This window comes from Notolabrus celidotus, unplaced genomic scaffold (assembly GCF_009762535.1).
Source record: "Notolabrus celidotus isolate fNotCel1 unplaced genomic scaffold, fNotCel1.pri scaffold_123_arrow_ctg1, whole genome shotgun sequence".
Taxonomy (NCBI): Eukaryota; Metazoa; Chordata; class Actinopteri; order Labriformes; family Labridae; genus Notolabrus; species Notolabrus celidotus.
In genome coordinates this window covers 1-15,000 of record NW_023260009.1, presented here as the reverse complement: position 1 = coordinate 15,000, position 15,000 = coordinate 1, and the positions used below count along the sequence as shown (strand labels likewise).

At 39.6% G+C, this 15,000-nt stretch overlaps 2 protein-coding genes and 1 long non-coding RNA gene across 4 annotated transcripts in view; 1 reads left to right on the top strand and 2 right to left on the bottom strand.

Moving 5' to 3' along the window:
- Positions 1–2,468, top strand: part of LOC117808560 — a 2,561-nt gene extending 93 nt beyond the window's left edge. The window contains exons 1-2 of the long non-coding RNA XR_004630362.1: positions 1–44; positions 341–2,468. The exon at positions 1–44 is cut by the window's left edge and continues 93 nt beyond it. This is a non-coding gene — a long non-coding RNA (uncharacterized LOC117808560). The remainder of the gene's footprint in view (positions 45–340) is intronic.
- LOC117808557 (GTP-binding protein 2-like) overlaps positions 1–5,171 on the bottom strand; it is a 14,959-nt gene extending 9,788 nt beyond the window's left edge. For both annotated transcript variants that reach the window (XR_004630361.1, XM_034678274.1), the window contains exons 1-6: positions 4,765–5,171; positions 2,671–2,697; positions 2,348–2,532; positions 2,160–2,271; positions 1,791–1,988; positions 469–643 (exon numbers count right to left, since the gene is read on the bottom strand). Coding sequence is in view for 1 of the 2 variants with exons in the window: in XM_034678274.1 (XP_034534165.1) it covers positions 469–643; positions 1,791–1,988; positions 2,160–2,271; positions 2,348–2,532; positions 2,671–2,697; positions 4,765–4,950 (883 nt within the window). In the remaining variant the exon portion in view is untranslated. The remainder of the gene's footprint in view (positions 1–468; positions 644–1,790; positions 1,989–2,159; positions 2,272–2,347; positions 2,533–2,670; positions 2,698–4,764) is intronic.
- Positions 5,172–7,022: 1,851 nt separating this feature from the next.
- On the bottom strand, positions 7,023–10,773 carry LOC117808558 (E3 ubiquitin-protein ligase TRIM39-like). Its single transcript, XM_034678275.1, has 2 exons — positions 10,667–10,773; positions 7,023–9,191 (listed from the first exon to the last, which is right to left on the bottom strand). Exon 2 carries the CDS (start codon positions 9,187–9,189, stop codon positions 7,540–7,542), a length of 1,650 nt encoding a protein of 549 aa, XP_034534166.1. The 5' UTR covers positions 9,190–9,191; positions 10,667–10,773; the 3' UTR covers positions 7,023–7,539.
- Between the last annotated feature and the right edge of the window lie 4,227 nt (positions 10,774–15,000).

Genomic DNA, 15,000 nt, shown 5'->3' with positions numbered 1-15,000 from the left:
TCCCTGTAGTCAGACCTGTGTTGGTTTTTGTGGATTCTTCCAGAGTAAGTCACAAAGAGGAGTTTGACTCCCTCCTAAAGGATGAAGTGTTTGCTGTGTGCTGTGATACCTCCTTCACCTCCTTCACCTCCTTCACCTCCTTCCCCTCCTTCACCTCCTTCACCTCCTTCACCTCCTTCACCTTTATGGATGCTCTCTTGGATTCATGTGTTTGAATGTTTGACTCCTGACTCGTCTGATCTATCAGTTAATGTTGAAAATCAACATCAGTTTGATCAATCATGAAAATGATAATAATGGTTGCAGGCCCAGGTTGTTTAAAAACACAGTGTCTCTGCAGAGGTCTGAGCCTGATCACTGCTGCCCTCTAGTGGTGATAAGGAGAAGCTGGCTCCCTGCTCTGAGGGTTCACAGTGAGGAGTGATGAGTTGTTGATATTGAAGCATTAAAGAAAGCGTTGCAGCTCACCGATGCCCGTGTTGGCGCTCACCACCAGCATGGCGAAGTCGGGGCAGTAGCTGGTCAGGCCGAAGATGGTGGTCTTCAGGTACTTGTGGTGTCCCGCCAGATCGATGAAGGTGATCATCTTAGAGGAGCTCTCGCAGATCTCCTCGGCTGTCCTGGACTCGCTGTAGTTCACCACCTTTCAGAAAACAAGACCATCAGCTGACGGATCTGAGGCCGGATCTTACTCTCTCTCTGTTATCTGTTTCAATGCTTTGATCTCTTTTTATAGCTGCCATCTCGCTCTATCACTCAGATCTTATTCAAACACTTTGATCTCATTATTTCACTTTGATCTCATTATTTCACTTTGATCAAATTGTATTGCTTTGATCTCATTCTATCGCTTTGATCTCATTCTATCGCTTTGATCTCATTATTTCACTTTTATCTCATTCTATCGCTTTGATCTCAAACTATCGCTTTGACCTCATTCTATCGCTTTGATCTCATTATTTCACTTTTATCTCATTCTATCGCTTTGATCTCATACTATCGCTTTGACCTCATTCTATCGCTTTGATCTCATTATTTCACTTTGATCTCATTCTATCGCTTTGATCTCAGTCTTTCGCTTTGATCTCATTCTATCGCTTTGATCTCATTTTATTGCTTTGATCTCATTGTATTGCTTTGATCTCATTCTATTACTTTGATCTCATTCTACTGCTTTGATCTCATTCCATCGCATTGATCTCATTATATGCCTTGATCTCGTTATTTCACTTTGATCTCATTATTTCACTTTGATCTCATTCTATTGCTTTGATCTCTTTTTATCAATTTTATCTCATGCTCTGCTGTTTAATTCTATTATTTTAATCTCATTCTATTACTTTGATCACATTTTATTGCTCTGATCTCATTCAGTTGCTTTGATCTCCTTCAGTTGCTTTGATCTCCTTCAGTTGCTTTGATCACATTGTATTACTTTGATCACATTTTATTGCTCTGATCTCATTCAGTTGCTTTGATCTCCTTCTATTACTTTGATCACATTGTATTACTTTGATCACATTTTATTGCTCTGATCTCATTCAGTTGCTTTGATCTCATTCAGTTGCTTTGATCTCATTCTATTGGATTAATTGTAAAGTAATGAGATACAGAGACCTGAAGTGTTTTTGTAAACATGTTTGTTTCTGCTGTAAAGTTTGACGTTTGACGTGAGGTTCGATGGGGACTGACCCCCTTTGGAGCCAGCCTCTATAGGCCACTAGAGGAACTGCAGGTTTTATCCTCCGTGGCTTTGTTCCTCAGTATTGGAGGCGTCCGCCCGTTCTCACCTCTCCTTTGCTGTTGAAGCCGAGGATCTCGAAGCTGATGCTGGAGGTTCGTCCGGTTTGGATCTCGTGCAGATGTCTGAAGAGGTTGAGTCGCGCTCGGCCTCGGCCGTTATCCAGCTCTCCCTGCGTCAGGACGCCCAGCAGGGTCGACTTCCCAGAATCCACATTCCCAAGAACCGCCACCCTCAGATCCAAGAACTGAACCAACAGGAAGGAAGAGAAACAGTCTTTAATATCGACTATAATAAGACTCAGAAGCGTTTCCAGCTCCTCGTTACCCTGATGTAAACCACTAGAGGGTGCATCATGTCTCAGGAGGTCCGGAGGACTCCCCTGTTGTTGTGTGAAAACATAAGACCGGTCTCTCACCTGCTGATCATCGGGAACTTTTCGAACCAGGACTTCTGCGATTTTTCGAGTGTTTCTGTCCGAGTCGTGGTCCACCTCCCTCTCTCTGAGGAGCGTGATGTCGGCACCGACTCTGGAGAGAAGAGGAAGAGAGACCGGATCAGATGAAGTCCAAGCACAGAGCTGCTTTCAGGTTTTTAGAAACCTACTTCTCTGCCATCCTCTTTAAGGTCTTGAGCGAGGCCCTCATGTCGGCCTCGGTCAGACCGACCAGCAGGCCGTTGTCCTCCACTCCGATCTGATAGACGGCCTCGCCGCGGCCCTCCTGCAGACGCCACTTCAGCTGCGTGGCCAGATGTTCGAAGCGATACTGAGTGGGGTTCACCAGCTTCAACTACGAGAGAGCGATGCAACAGTGGGAGAGTACACTGAGTTTAGACTGGAACTATAACCCTGCAGAGTTCTCATGGTTTCATGTAAATCCTTCAGTCTGCTGTTTGTGAAAGTCAGTGCAGGGAGTGAACAGACGTACCTTGTACTCGATGTTTCCTTCTTCAGCCTGAAAGCACAGATAGAAGAAGATGTTTAGAGGCGGATTAGTGACATCGACTTTGAACTTAAACACAAAGAAATACTGCAAATTAAAGACATTATATAACTTCTGTAGCTGGGGGTATGGTGTCAAACATTTTAATACAGTTCCTGAGCTTCAAAGCTCCGTAAATGTGTTTGAGTCATTTTCTAGAATCACAGAATCTCAGAGTTCTGACTTTAATTTCACAGTTCTGACTTTTTTCTCAATATTCTGACTTTAATCTTAGTTAAAGTCAGAATCTTCTTACTTAGATCTGTAGCAACAGTGCGTGAAATAAGACTCAAATCAAATTAAATAAACATGTCAGTAATCACAGAGTTAAATTTAATATTCCTATGGAAAGAAAAATAATGTTTTCACAGACTGAACACCTTTTACTGATCCAACTATTTAAACTGAATTAGATAAATGAAAAGGTTAACTCAAACATATCATCTCATTTTGATATTTGTCTTTATCTCAATGATGAACTCTATAATTCAGCTTTGTTTAAAAACTCCTGTCTGATCTTTGTTCTCTAATATTCACAGTTATTACCACTGTAAATGGTTATAACAATAGACTGTAAATTGTTATAACAATAGACTGTAAATGTTTATAACAATAGACTGGAAACGGTTATTACCATAGACTGTGAACGGTTATTACCATAGACTGTAAAGGGTTATTACCATAGACTGTAAAGGGTTATTACCATAGACTGTAAAGGGTTATTACCATAGACTGTAAAGGGTTATTACCATAGACTGTAAACGGTTATTACCATAGACTGTAAAGGGTTATAACCATAGACTGTAAGTGGTTATTACCATAGACTGTAAATGGTTATAACCATAGACTGTAAACGGTTATAACCATAGACTGTAAACGGTTATTACCATAGACTGTAAACGGTTATTACCATAGACTGTAAAGGGTTATTACCATAGACTGTAAAGGGTTATTACCATAGACTGTAAACGGTTATTACCATATACTGTAAATAGTTATAACCATAGACTGTAAATGGTAATAACCATAGACTGTAAATGGTTATAACCATAGACTGTAAACGGTAATAACCATAAACTGTAAATAGTTATAACCATAGACTGTAAATGATAATAACCATAGACTGTAAATGGTTATTACCATAGACTGTAAACGGTTATTACATAGACTGTAAACGGTTATTACATAGACTGTAAACGGTTATTACATAGACTGTAAACGGTTATTACCATAGACTGTAAAGGGTTATTACCATATACTGTAAAGGGTTATTACCATAGACTGTAAACGGTTATAACCATAGACTGTAAACGGTTATAACCATAGACTGTAAACGGTTATAACCATAGACTGTAAACAGTTATAACCATAGACTGTAAATGGTAATAACCATAGACTGTAAATGGTTATTACCATAGACTGTAAACTGTTATTACCATAGACTGTATGGTTATAAACATAGACTGTAAATGGTTATTACCATAGACTGTAACTGGTTATTACCATATGCTGTAAATGGTTATTACCATAGACTGTAGATGGTAATAACCATAGACTGTATGTTGTTATTACCATAGACTGTAAATGGTAATAACCATAGACTGTAAACGGTTATAACAGATCTCTCTCAGGTCAGGTCAGCCCTGTGACAGTGTACTGACCCTGTCAGATGGAGGCTAATAAAAACAACAGGAAGTTTAGTTTGTTTTGAAACACGTGCCGAATCATTCCTGAGACTTCCTTCTTACAGGAACATCTCCACCCCGCCTCTGAACCCGGCTCTCCTCCGGGATAAAGGCGGGTCCAGTCTGAAGTGTTCAGTATTTGAACGCGGTTCGGTGTGACGTATGAGTTTTGGCGATTGGAGCGGAACAGTAGAAGCTGTAATGTTTCTACTTCCGGTCCCGCTCAATCTTCTTGTTTTGTTATTGAGGTTTAAATAAAGTTTAAAATCTCTGTTTACTGCAGCGACACAGCTAACTGAGCTAACCGAGCTAGCTGAGCTAACCGAGCTAACCCAGGGCTAAAGGAAGGGGCTACCTCCGGGGGGAAACACGGTGGAGGTGTTTTATAGTTCCGGGTGTTCTTTTTGTTACGTCTCCTCCGGCCTCGCTTCCCCCTCCGGGTCCGGGACTTCTTCGAGGTCCTCTTCCCGGTGCAGCCGGAGCCCGGTCCGTGCCTGGGGGGTCCGGGTGACCCTGCAGCAGTCCCGGATAAATCCACCATGGCTGAGCTCAGGGGGGACCCGGCAGCCTGAGACGGGGGGTTACCGGTCTGGACTCACGGTAACGGATCCACATCAGAGACCAGGAACAGTCTGAGTCCAGACTTCACACCGACACACCGCCTGTGGGAGGATGCTCTGTCCTCAGCACCATCAGCTCCATCAGCACCATCAGGCCTGCGTCACTACCTCACAGCTTCCGGAGGATCCTTCAAAATAAGATCAACAGCAGGTTCCCGAAAGGAAGTGGGTTTGGATTTCAAAGTAAAAGAATATGAGTCAGTGAGACTGTCATTTCTTTTTAATATTATTTACCATTTAAAAGATTAATGAAGACACAACAACAACACTTAAATGTTTTCAGAATGTAATGATGAAAAAAAATCATTACACAAATGAAATATTAAATCTGGGGTTGGTTTTTAGATCCTCTTTTTGGTTAAAATACTGGTTAAAATGAACTTTATGTCCTGATGGTAATCAATACATAATGTGTTCTTAAAAAAGAGGTAAAAAAAGCTGCTATCTACAGCCGGAGTAAACCTGGGAAAACACCAACCAATCACCGTCATTAGGGTGCAATTTATTAAACCAATCAGATCCCGTCCTGCCGTTCTGCCCGCCTCCTGCAGAGCGTACATTTCATTTTGGTGAGGACCGATTTGGAATCAGTCACCATCATATGGTCGTGAATCAGCGGCGCTCATGCTTGTGAGCTGGGGCGTCGTTTTGGAGGCGCTCCGAGGGGGGTGGGGTTAGACCGAGTCCTGAAGACATGCTACATTCACATTCACGCTAGTTTTCCGTGACTACCAACCCTAGCTTTAACGTCAGATCTTTCAAGAAATAAAGTTGTAGTGTAACAGGATTAAAGTCATCATGTTACAAGAATAAATTTGCATTGCTACAAGATTAAAGTTGTGATGTTACGAAAAATAAAGTTTGAATGTAACAGGATTAAAGTCGTAATGTAACGGGATTAAAGTTGTAATGTTACGAGATTAAAGTCGTAATGTTATGAGATTAAAGTCGTAATGTTACGAGATTAAAGTCGTAATGTTACGAGATTAAAGTCGTAATGTTACGAGATTAAAGTCGTAATGTTACGAGATTAAAGTCGTAATGTTACGAGATTAAAGTCGTAATGTTACGAGATTAAAGTCGTAATGTTACGATCTTAAAGTCGTAATGTTACGAGATTAAAGTCGTAATGTTACGAGATTAAAGTTGTAATGTTACGAGATTAAAGTTGTAATGTTATGAGATTAAAGTCGTAATGTTATGAGATTAAAGTCGTAATGTTACGAGATTAAAGTCGTAATGTTACGAGATTAAAGTCGTAATGTTACGAGATTAAAGTCGTAATGTTACGATCTTAAAGTCGTAATGTTACGATCTTAAAGTCGTAATGTTACTAGATTAAAGTTGTAATGTTACTAGATTAAAGTTGTAATGTTGAGATTAAAGTCGTAATGTTACTAGATTAAAGTCGTAATGTTACGAGATTAAAGTCGTAATGTTACTAGATTAAAGTCGTAATGTTACGAGATTAAAGTCGTAATGTTACTAGATAAAAGTCGTAATGTTACTAGATAAAAGTCGTAATGTTACTAGATTAAAGTCGTAATGTTACTAGATTAAAGTCGTGATGGTACTAGATTAAAGTCGTAATGTTACGAGATTAAAGTCGTGATGGTACTAGATTAAAGTCGTAATGTTTTGAGATTAAAGTCGTAATGTTACGAGATTAAAGTCGTAATGTTACGAGATTAAAGTCGTAATGTTACGAGATTAAAGTCGTAATGTTACGAGATTAAAGTCGTAATGTTACGAGATTAAAGTCGTAATGTTTTGAGATTAAAGTCGTAATGTTACGAGATTAAAGTCGTAATGTTACGAGATTAAAGTCGTAATGTTTTGAGATTAAAGTCGTAATGTAACAGGATTAAAGTCGTAATGTTACGATTTTATTCTCTTGATCATATTATTTACTTTTATCACTGTTGCTGTAATCCTCCATCGTTTGTTCATATAAACAAACAAACAAACAAACAAACAAACAAACAAACTCAGCTTATTCGGGTATTTTTTCTTTATTTTGCAGGATTTGTTTTTGAAGTCGTTTTATTTACAGATCTGTTGACTGATAATCCATCTCACCAGAATATAAAGGACACATTCAGACTGAACAATCATTGTATTGATGAAGTCTGCAGAATCTGTTTATTCCTGGTATCTCTACTCTTTGTATTTTAACATGAATGACAAACTGACCGATTCAGTAGGAAATATAAAATAAAATAATTAACATCTTTGATTTAGTCTTTTTTTTCAGCAGGACATTTTCTGTGTATTCAGAGAGAACGATTGACTGAAGCTTAAAATAAATGTCTGTTGGGTCAACAGAGCTTCAACGGATCAGTGCGTCAAATAAATGTGTTCATGATTCTTCAAGGACAGAAAACACGACAATTCAAATCAATCACAACGTTAAACACATTCTGAAGAACGCAGTCGTGGAGTTAATGCTGCTCCACGTGTGTTCTCTTTGTTCTCTTTGGAGATCTTCAATCAGTTAAAGCAGGAAGTGATTATTGAGCACTGACAGGAGTGATGATCAGAGGGGCGGAGTTTTTACCTTCATAGTTAAGACAAGGACCGAAGAATGGGAGGAGTTTGTCAGTGAAGGAGCAGCCAGTGAAGGAGTAGATAAGAGCTGCAGAGTCTACGTCATGAAAGGAGACCAGACCCTCCTCATAATCCACAAACACCCCCACCTTCTCAGGATCAGACCTCAGAGAGAGAAGGACTGGAGGGTAATCAAAAGCTGTATACTCTTTTCCATTTCTCAAACATAATAACCAGAAACCATCCTCAGGCCTCGCTGTGATCGGTCCCTTCCTGTTGATCGACTCTCTGACCACTCCTAAATCCCATCTAGTTTTTCCTTTAACCTGAACCTCGAAGTAAAATCTGCCTGAAGAGAAACTCTGCTTTCCTAAAACAGAAACACAATGAGAAAACCTCTCTGGGTTGTCTGGAAGATTCTTCTTCAACACATCACTGTGATGAACTTGTTTCCCATCATCAGACAGGATGAGTCGAGGATGTGCTGTATCAGGATCAAGAGTCACATCCTCTGCGTACTGCTGGACTCTCTTCAGCTCAGCTTGAAGCAGCTTCTTCATCTCCTCTCTGAGAGTCTCCTCCAGCTGAGCAGCAGCTCTCACCACAGTCCCCTCATATGAAGGTGGACGGACATGAACCTGTGTCCAGTCTTTGATTGGTGGTGGGTGGTTGATGTTCAGGGACTGGACTCTCTGGAGAAGATGGAGGTGGTCTTCAGAGCCTGAGAGCTGCTTCACTTCAGAGCTTCTCTTCTTCAGCTCAGAGATCTCCTCTTCCAGCTGGTGGATGAAGTCTTGGTCCTGTTGCTCTGCTGTTTTCTGCTTCTCTTTGATGGAGTCCATGAGCTTGGCCTGGCCTCTCTCAACAGACTCCTTCAGAGCGGTGAAGACTCGAACACCTTCTGCCATCTCTCTGTCTGCGTCTCTCTTACCGAGGTCGGCTGAGTGTTTGATCTCCTGAATCTTCACTCGTCTGTTCTGGATCATCTCCTGGATTGCAGTGTCCGTCTCCTCCAGCTCGGCCTTCTTGTCTTCATATTCTTCTCCCAGAGGAACAAACTCGTGGGTCTTGTGGTCTAAAACAGAGCAGAGCATGCAGACACACGTCTGATCGGTCTTACAGAACAGCTCCAGAGGTTTATCGTGCTTCGGACACATCCTGTCCTCCAGGTTCTCCACGGCGTCGATCAGCTGGTGTCTTTTCAGACGTGGAGCTGTCAGGTGAGGCTCCAGGTGAGTCTCACAGTAGGACACCAGACAGTCTAAGCAGGACTTCAGGGCCTTCAGTTTGGTCCCAGTGCAGACGTCACAGAGGACTTCTCCTGGTTTGGACTCTTGTTGCTCTGAGCTGCTGCTGCTGGCTTCCTGCTGAGCTTTGTCTCTGAACTGAGCGACCATCTCAGAGATGAAGGTGTTGACCCTCAGATCAGGTCTTGTGATGAAAACCTCTTTACACATGGGACACAGGCACTGGTCTTTGGTACTCCAGTGTTCAGAGATGCAGTCTTTGCAGAAGTTGTGTCCACATGGTATGGTGACAGGATGAGTGAACACATCCAGACAGATGGAGCACAGGAACTGGTCCTCAGGTCTCTGGTAGTTTGCAGCAGCCATAACTGCACACAGAGAACAAAAGTCAAAATGTTATCATCCATAATGTGAAAACAAAATATGATATCAGAAACTTTGGAAACATCATTTCCACTACAGAGTCATGTCTGTGTTTAATGCAGTGACTTCCACTACAGAGTCATGTCTGTGTTTAATGCAGTGACTTCCACTACAGAGTCATGTCTGTGTTTAATGCAGTGACTTCCACTACAGAGTCATAACTGTTTTTAATGCAGTGACTTCCACTACAGAGTCATGTCTGTGTTTAATGCAGTGACTTCCACTACAGAGTCATGTCTGTGTTTAATGCAGTGACTTCCACTACAGAGTCATGTCTGTGTTTAATGCAGTGACTTCCACTACAGAGACATGTCTGCTTTTAATGCAGTGACTTCCACTACAGAGTCATGTCTGTGTTTAATGCAGTGACTTCCACTACAGAGTCATGTCTGTGTTTAATGCAGTGACTTCCACTACAGAGACATGTCTGCTTTTAATGCAGTGACTTCCACTACAGAGTCATGTCTGTGTTTAATGCAGTGACTTCCACTACAGAGTCATGTCTGTGTTTAATGCAGTGACTTCCACTACAGAGTCATGTCTGTTTATAATGCAGTGACTTCCACTACAGAGTCATGTCTGTTTATAATGCAGTGACTTCCACTACAGAGTCATGTCTGTTTATAATGCAGTGACTTCCACTACAGAGTCATGTCTGTGTTTAATGCAGTGACTTCCACTACAGAGTCATAACTGTTTTTAATGCAGTGACTTCCACTACAGAGTCATGTCTGTGTTTAATGCAGTGACTTCCACTACAGAGTCATGTCTGTTTATAATGCAGTGACTTCCACTACAGAGTCATGTCTGTTTATAATGCAGTGACTTCCACTACAGAGTCATGTCTGTTTATAATGCAGTGACTTCCACTACAGAGTCATGTCTGTTATTAATGCAGTGACTTCCACTACAGAGTCATATCTGTTTTTAATGCAGTGACTTCCACTACAGAGTCATGTCTGTGTTTAATGCAGTGACTTCCACTACAGAGTCATGTCTGTGTTTAATGCAGTGACTTCCACTACAGAGTCATGTCTGCTTTTAATGCAGTGACTTCCACTACAGAGTCATGTCTGTTTTTAATGCAGTGACTTCCACTACAGAGTCATGTCTGTGTTTAATGCAGTGACTTCCACTACAGAGTCATGTCTGTGTTTAATGCAGTGACTTCCACTACAGAGTCATGTCTGTGTTTAATGCAGTGACTTCCACTACAGAGTCATGTCTGTGTATAATGCAGTGACTTCCACTACAGAGTCATGTCTGTGTATAATGCAGTGTCTCTCGCAGAGCCACACCCCGTCTTCACCTGTGAGAGGCTCGGTCGGTCTTGAAAGTTTGCATTTTCACCCTGTCATGTTGGGATAATGTTGGTTTTAAAACACAGTTAATGTCATCAGTTTGATTCATATGTACTCACCTGTATCCGGTTGACTTGTTCAAACAATAACAAATGTAGTTTTATATTTCCTCAGACAGAAACAGAGATCTTGTCCTGACAGCAGCGCTGTAAATGTTAAGTTTCACTTTTGGAGAGTGACGTTTAGATTGTATTTGACATGATGCCCCGCCTCCCTCTGCTGCTCTGTTTGTGAGGTTGTATTTACTCCTTCAAAATAAAACAAAAAAGGAAACTGGAAACAAGTTTTCATTTATGAAAACAAATTTACAAAATAAAAATAAAAAACACTTTTACAAGCAGTGAGAGAATTTTACAAACAAGGAACACTTTTAGTATTCCTGAAACAAATTTACATTTGTTATACCAAAGACAGGAAGTGATCCGGTACCAGAGTACCAGTACCAAACGACGCTCTGTTTGGTTCCTCTCCATCCAAACAAACTAAATGACCCCTCACTCCATCACTCCCGGATCACTTCCTGTATTTGGTACGTTCCCTTTCTGTTAAAAAATAAATGTAAATTTCTTTCAGGAGCGGTAAGAGTGTACCGATGTTTGTAAAATTGTATCACCGCTTGTAAAGTGTTTTTTGATTTTTTAAATTTGTTTTCTAAAATGTAAATTTGTTTTCTAAAATGTAAATTTGTTTTTCTTAAATGTAAATTTGTTTTCTTAAATGTAAATTTGTTTTTCTTAAATGTAAATTTGTTTTCTTAAATGTAAATTTGTTTTCTTAAATGTAAATTTGTTTTATAAAATGTAAATTTGTTTATAAAATGTAAATTAATTTTATAAAATGTAAATTTGTTATCTTAAATGTAAATTTGTTTTCTCAAATATAAATTTGTTTATAAAATGTAAATTTGTTTTATAAAATGTAAATTAATTTTATAAAATGTAAATTTGTTTTCTTAAATGTAAATTTGTTTTCTTAAATGTAAATTTGTTTTATAAAATGTAAATTTGTTTTATAAAATGTAAATTAATTTTATGAAATGTAAATTTGTTATCTTAAATGTAAATTTGTTTTCTCAAATATAAATTTGTTTTATAAAATGTGTATTTGTTTTATAAAATGTATATTTGTTTTCTTAAATGTAATTTTGTTTTCTTAAATGTAAATTTGTTTATAAAATGTAAATTAGTTTTATAAAATGTAAATTTGTTTTCTTAAATTTAAATTTGTTTTATAAAATGTAAATTAATTTTATAAAATGTAAATTTGTTTTCTTAAATGTAAATTTGTTTTATAAAATGTAAATTTGTTTTATAAAATGTAAATTTGTTTTATAAAATGTAAATTAATTTTATAAAATGTAAATTTGTTTTCTTAAATGTAAATTTGTTTTCTTAAATGTAAATTTGCTTTATAAAATGTAAATTTGTTTTTCTTAAATGTAAATTTGTTTTTCTTAAATGTAAATTTGTTTTATAAAATGTAAATTTTTTTCTTAAATGTAAATTTGTTTTTCTTAAATGTAAATTTGTTTTATAAAATGTAAATTTGTTTTTTTAAATGTAAATTTGTTTTCCTTAAATGTAAATTTGTTTTTCTTAAATGTAAATTAGTTTTATAAAATTTAATTTGTTTTCTTAAATGTAAATTTGTTTTATAAAATGTAAATTTGTTTTATAAAATGTAAATTTGTTTTCTTAAATGTAAATTTGTTTTTCTTAAATGTAAATTTGTTTTCTTAAATGTAAATTTGTCTCCATCTTTGTAAAAGTGTTTCATCTTTTGTAAATGTGTTTTGTCCTTCAGGGCCACCGTACCACAGACTTGTGACTCCCACTCTCATACTGAGTGATTAAATGTAGCTTCACACTTCACGTTTGTTGTTTTATTTTGAAAGTCCTAACCGGAAGTGAGCATATTTCCTGTCCCCTAACTTCTCCCAGAGAGAGATGCGACTGCTCACTGACTTCTCCAGATATGTCCACCACTAAAGACTGAGTCCGGATCTTTGAGGGGGGCTGGAGGTCTTAGTGTCCGTGTGAGGGTCTCTGTGAGCCGGACTGCTCGGCTAGCTGCCCGGCTGAGACCTGTACAGCCTCTGTTAGCCTGCGGATGCTAACCTGAGCTAGCCTGGAGGTGACAGGAGTCCTGCAGATACCTCCTTGAGTCCTGCAGAGTCCTGAGTCCAGTTTTTATGGTTTGTATAGTCCCTGCGGTGGAAACTCTTCACGTGGAGGGATGTGGAAAGTCACTTTACAAGCGTTCGCTGTTCTGCTGCTGGCCTGGTTCTTGGGGAACTTTGTTCTGGGTTGGTTTCAACAGAACCAGGTGAAGACAGAACCACAACATAGAGTGGACCCGAGAGGAGCCACAGAGAGTCAGGACCAGAGAGGGGCCACAGAGAACCAGGACCAGAGAGGGGCCACAGAGAGCCAGGACCGGAGAGGGGCCACAGAGAGCCAGGACCAGAGCTGCTTCTGTGATGTGAGTCCCCTCATCTCAGGGAGGCAGTTTATTTATCACCCAGATACGACACAACACCGGGGAAATGTTCCAGCACCTTCTACTGTCCGTTTAATTTGACGTCACTGTGTGTGTGTGTGTGTGTGTGTGTGTGTGTGTGTGTGTGTGTGTGTGTGTGTGTGTGTGTGTGTGTGTCTCATGTTTATGTTTATCTGAAAGAGGGAAAGTCAGCCTTTTAAATTTGTACCAGTGTTTTGCCGAATAGCGCTACCGTGCGAGATTGGCTACGCATGCGCAGAATAAAAAAAAACCAGGCACTACTTTCCCTCACTGTAAAATACTGCGACTTGGCTTTAACGTGTTCTAAAACCCCCTTTAAAAAAATAAATATAATAATTACACGTTTAGATTTTTGCATTTTAAGCACATGAGGCATAAATGTTATTTATTCATTATTTATCAGAATCAGAATCAGCTTTATTGGCCAGGTATGCTTGAACACACAAGGAATTTGACTTTGGTAAACTGTGCTCTCTTTGTACAAGGCATGAGAATAAGACCTACAAATATGTATATAATAACATCAGCTATAAATACAAGAACAACAAGTAGGCATGACTAATATGTACAGGCTAAAATATGATAATAGTGCAGAGGTAGTTTTTACATTATAAAAATAGTAGTTAAATAATAAAATAAATAGAAATATGGAATTCTGCTTGGAGAATTGTTACATGTATATTTACAGAGAGTATTGATCTGACAGGTATGACAGAGGGACAGCCTGGGGGAAGAAACTGTTCTTATTGTATATCATTAGTTTTACCTTTGAGTACTGAATCCTGCTCACTGTGTTTAATAAAGGTTACAATAAATACAATTATTCTCAAAGTTATCTTAAAACGTGATTGAGTGTTTCATAAAACTGTGAAAGTTATTAAAGTTTGTGAGATTCACTCTGTACAGGGAAACTAGCGAGGGCGCATTTTCCACAGGGTAGCACAACTCGTCAGAACACCTACAGTGAAGGAAATGTCGCTTTACTTTTGGATTCCTGAAACTTTCTCCTCCTTTTTTCATCCATTCATGAAGCTGCAGTAATTACCAAGAGGAGATATTCAACAGCTGACGCATAACTTGTTAGTAACGTCCCTTAATTACGTAATAAATCCTGTTCAGCTGTTTCCTGGTTCCTTCCCTTCAGAGGAAGTAACCTCTCCCTTACAGACTTTAGTGTTCCCTCTGAGAGGACTCGACTCTGAGTGAATGAAAGGGTGAATAATGAATCTTCTCCTTCTGTAAGTCAGCCTCAGTCAGAGAGCTCTTCCCTCTAACTGCTGCTGCTTCCGTCCCGAGGAGGAGCGCGTGGTGTAATCTGATTGGCTGTCACAGCGCTTCCGCTGTCGTCACACCTCTGGGAGTTGTAGTTTTTGGCGCAGCCGCCGTGGCACGCTCAACAGGGCTTCTGCTCGTGAGCAAAGACTACAGCGCGTCAGAGGGGGCGGGGTTTACTGTGACGGCGGGTTGTTTGGGGGCGGGGCCTCGGGCAGGCATGGGACAGGAGGGTCTGTTTGACAGCTCGGCCCTCATTCAGAGGAGCAGCTGGGACTCAGGAGCAGCTGGGACTCAGGAGAACCAGGGACTCAGGAGAACCACCTTCACTGAGGGAGAGCCTTCAGGAGAAACAGAGTGAATATATAAAAGAGGAGAAGAAGCATGCTGAGAGGAATATACCTCTTCTTTCCTTACCTGGCGCTCGGGGGACTGCTGCACTCAGAGGTCAGCTGTGGTTCAGTGTATGTGTGTGTGTGTGTGTGTGTGTGAGGGGTCTCCTACCTGACTGAGACTTTACAGGTGTTTAAAGGGAAACCTTAACAACTGAACAACATGGAAGAAGTTTAATAAGGAAGAGGAGAGGGTGTGATATCAGTCC

Excerpts from the sequence above, each read along its gene's own strand:
- LOC117808558 (XM_034678275.1), bottom strand. The coding sequence starts at position 9,189 with ATGGCTGCTGCAAACTACCAGAGACCTGAGGACCAGTTCCTGTGCTCC.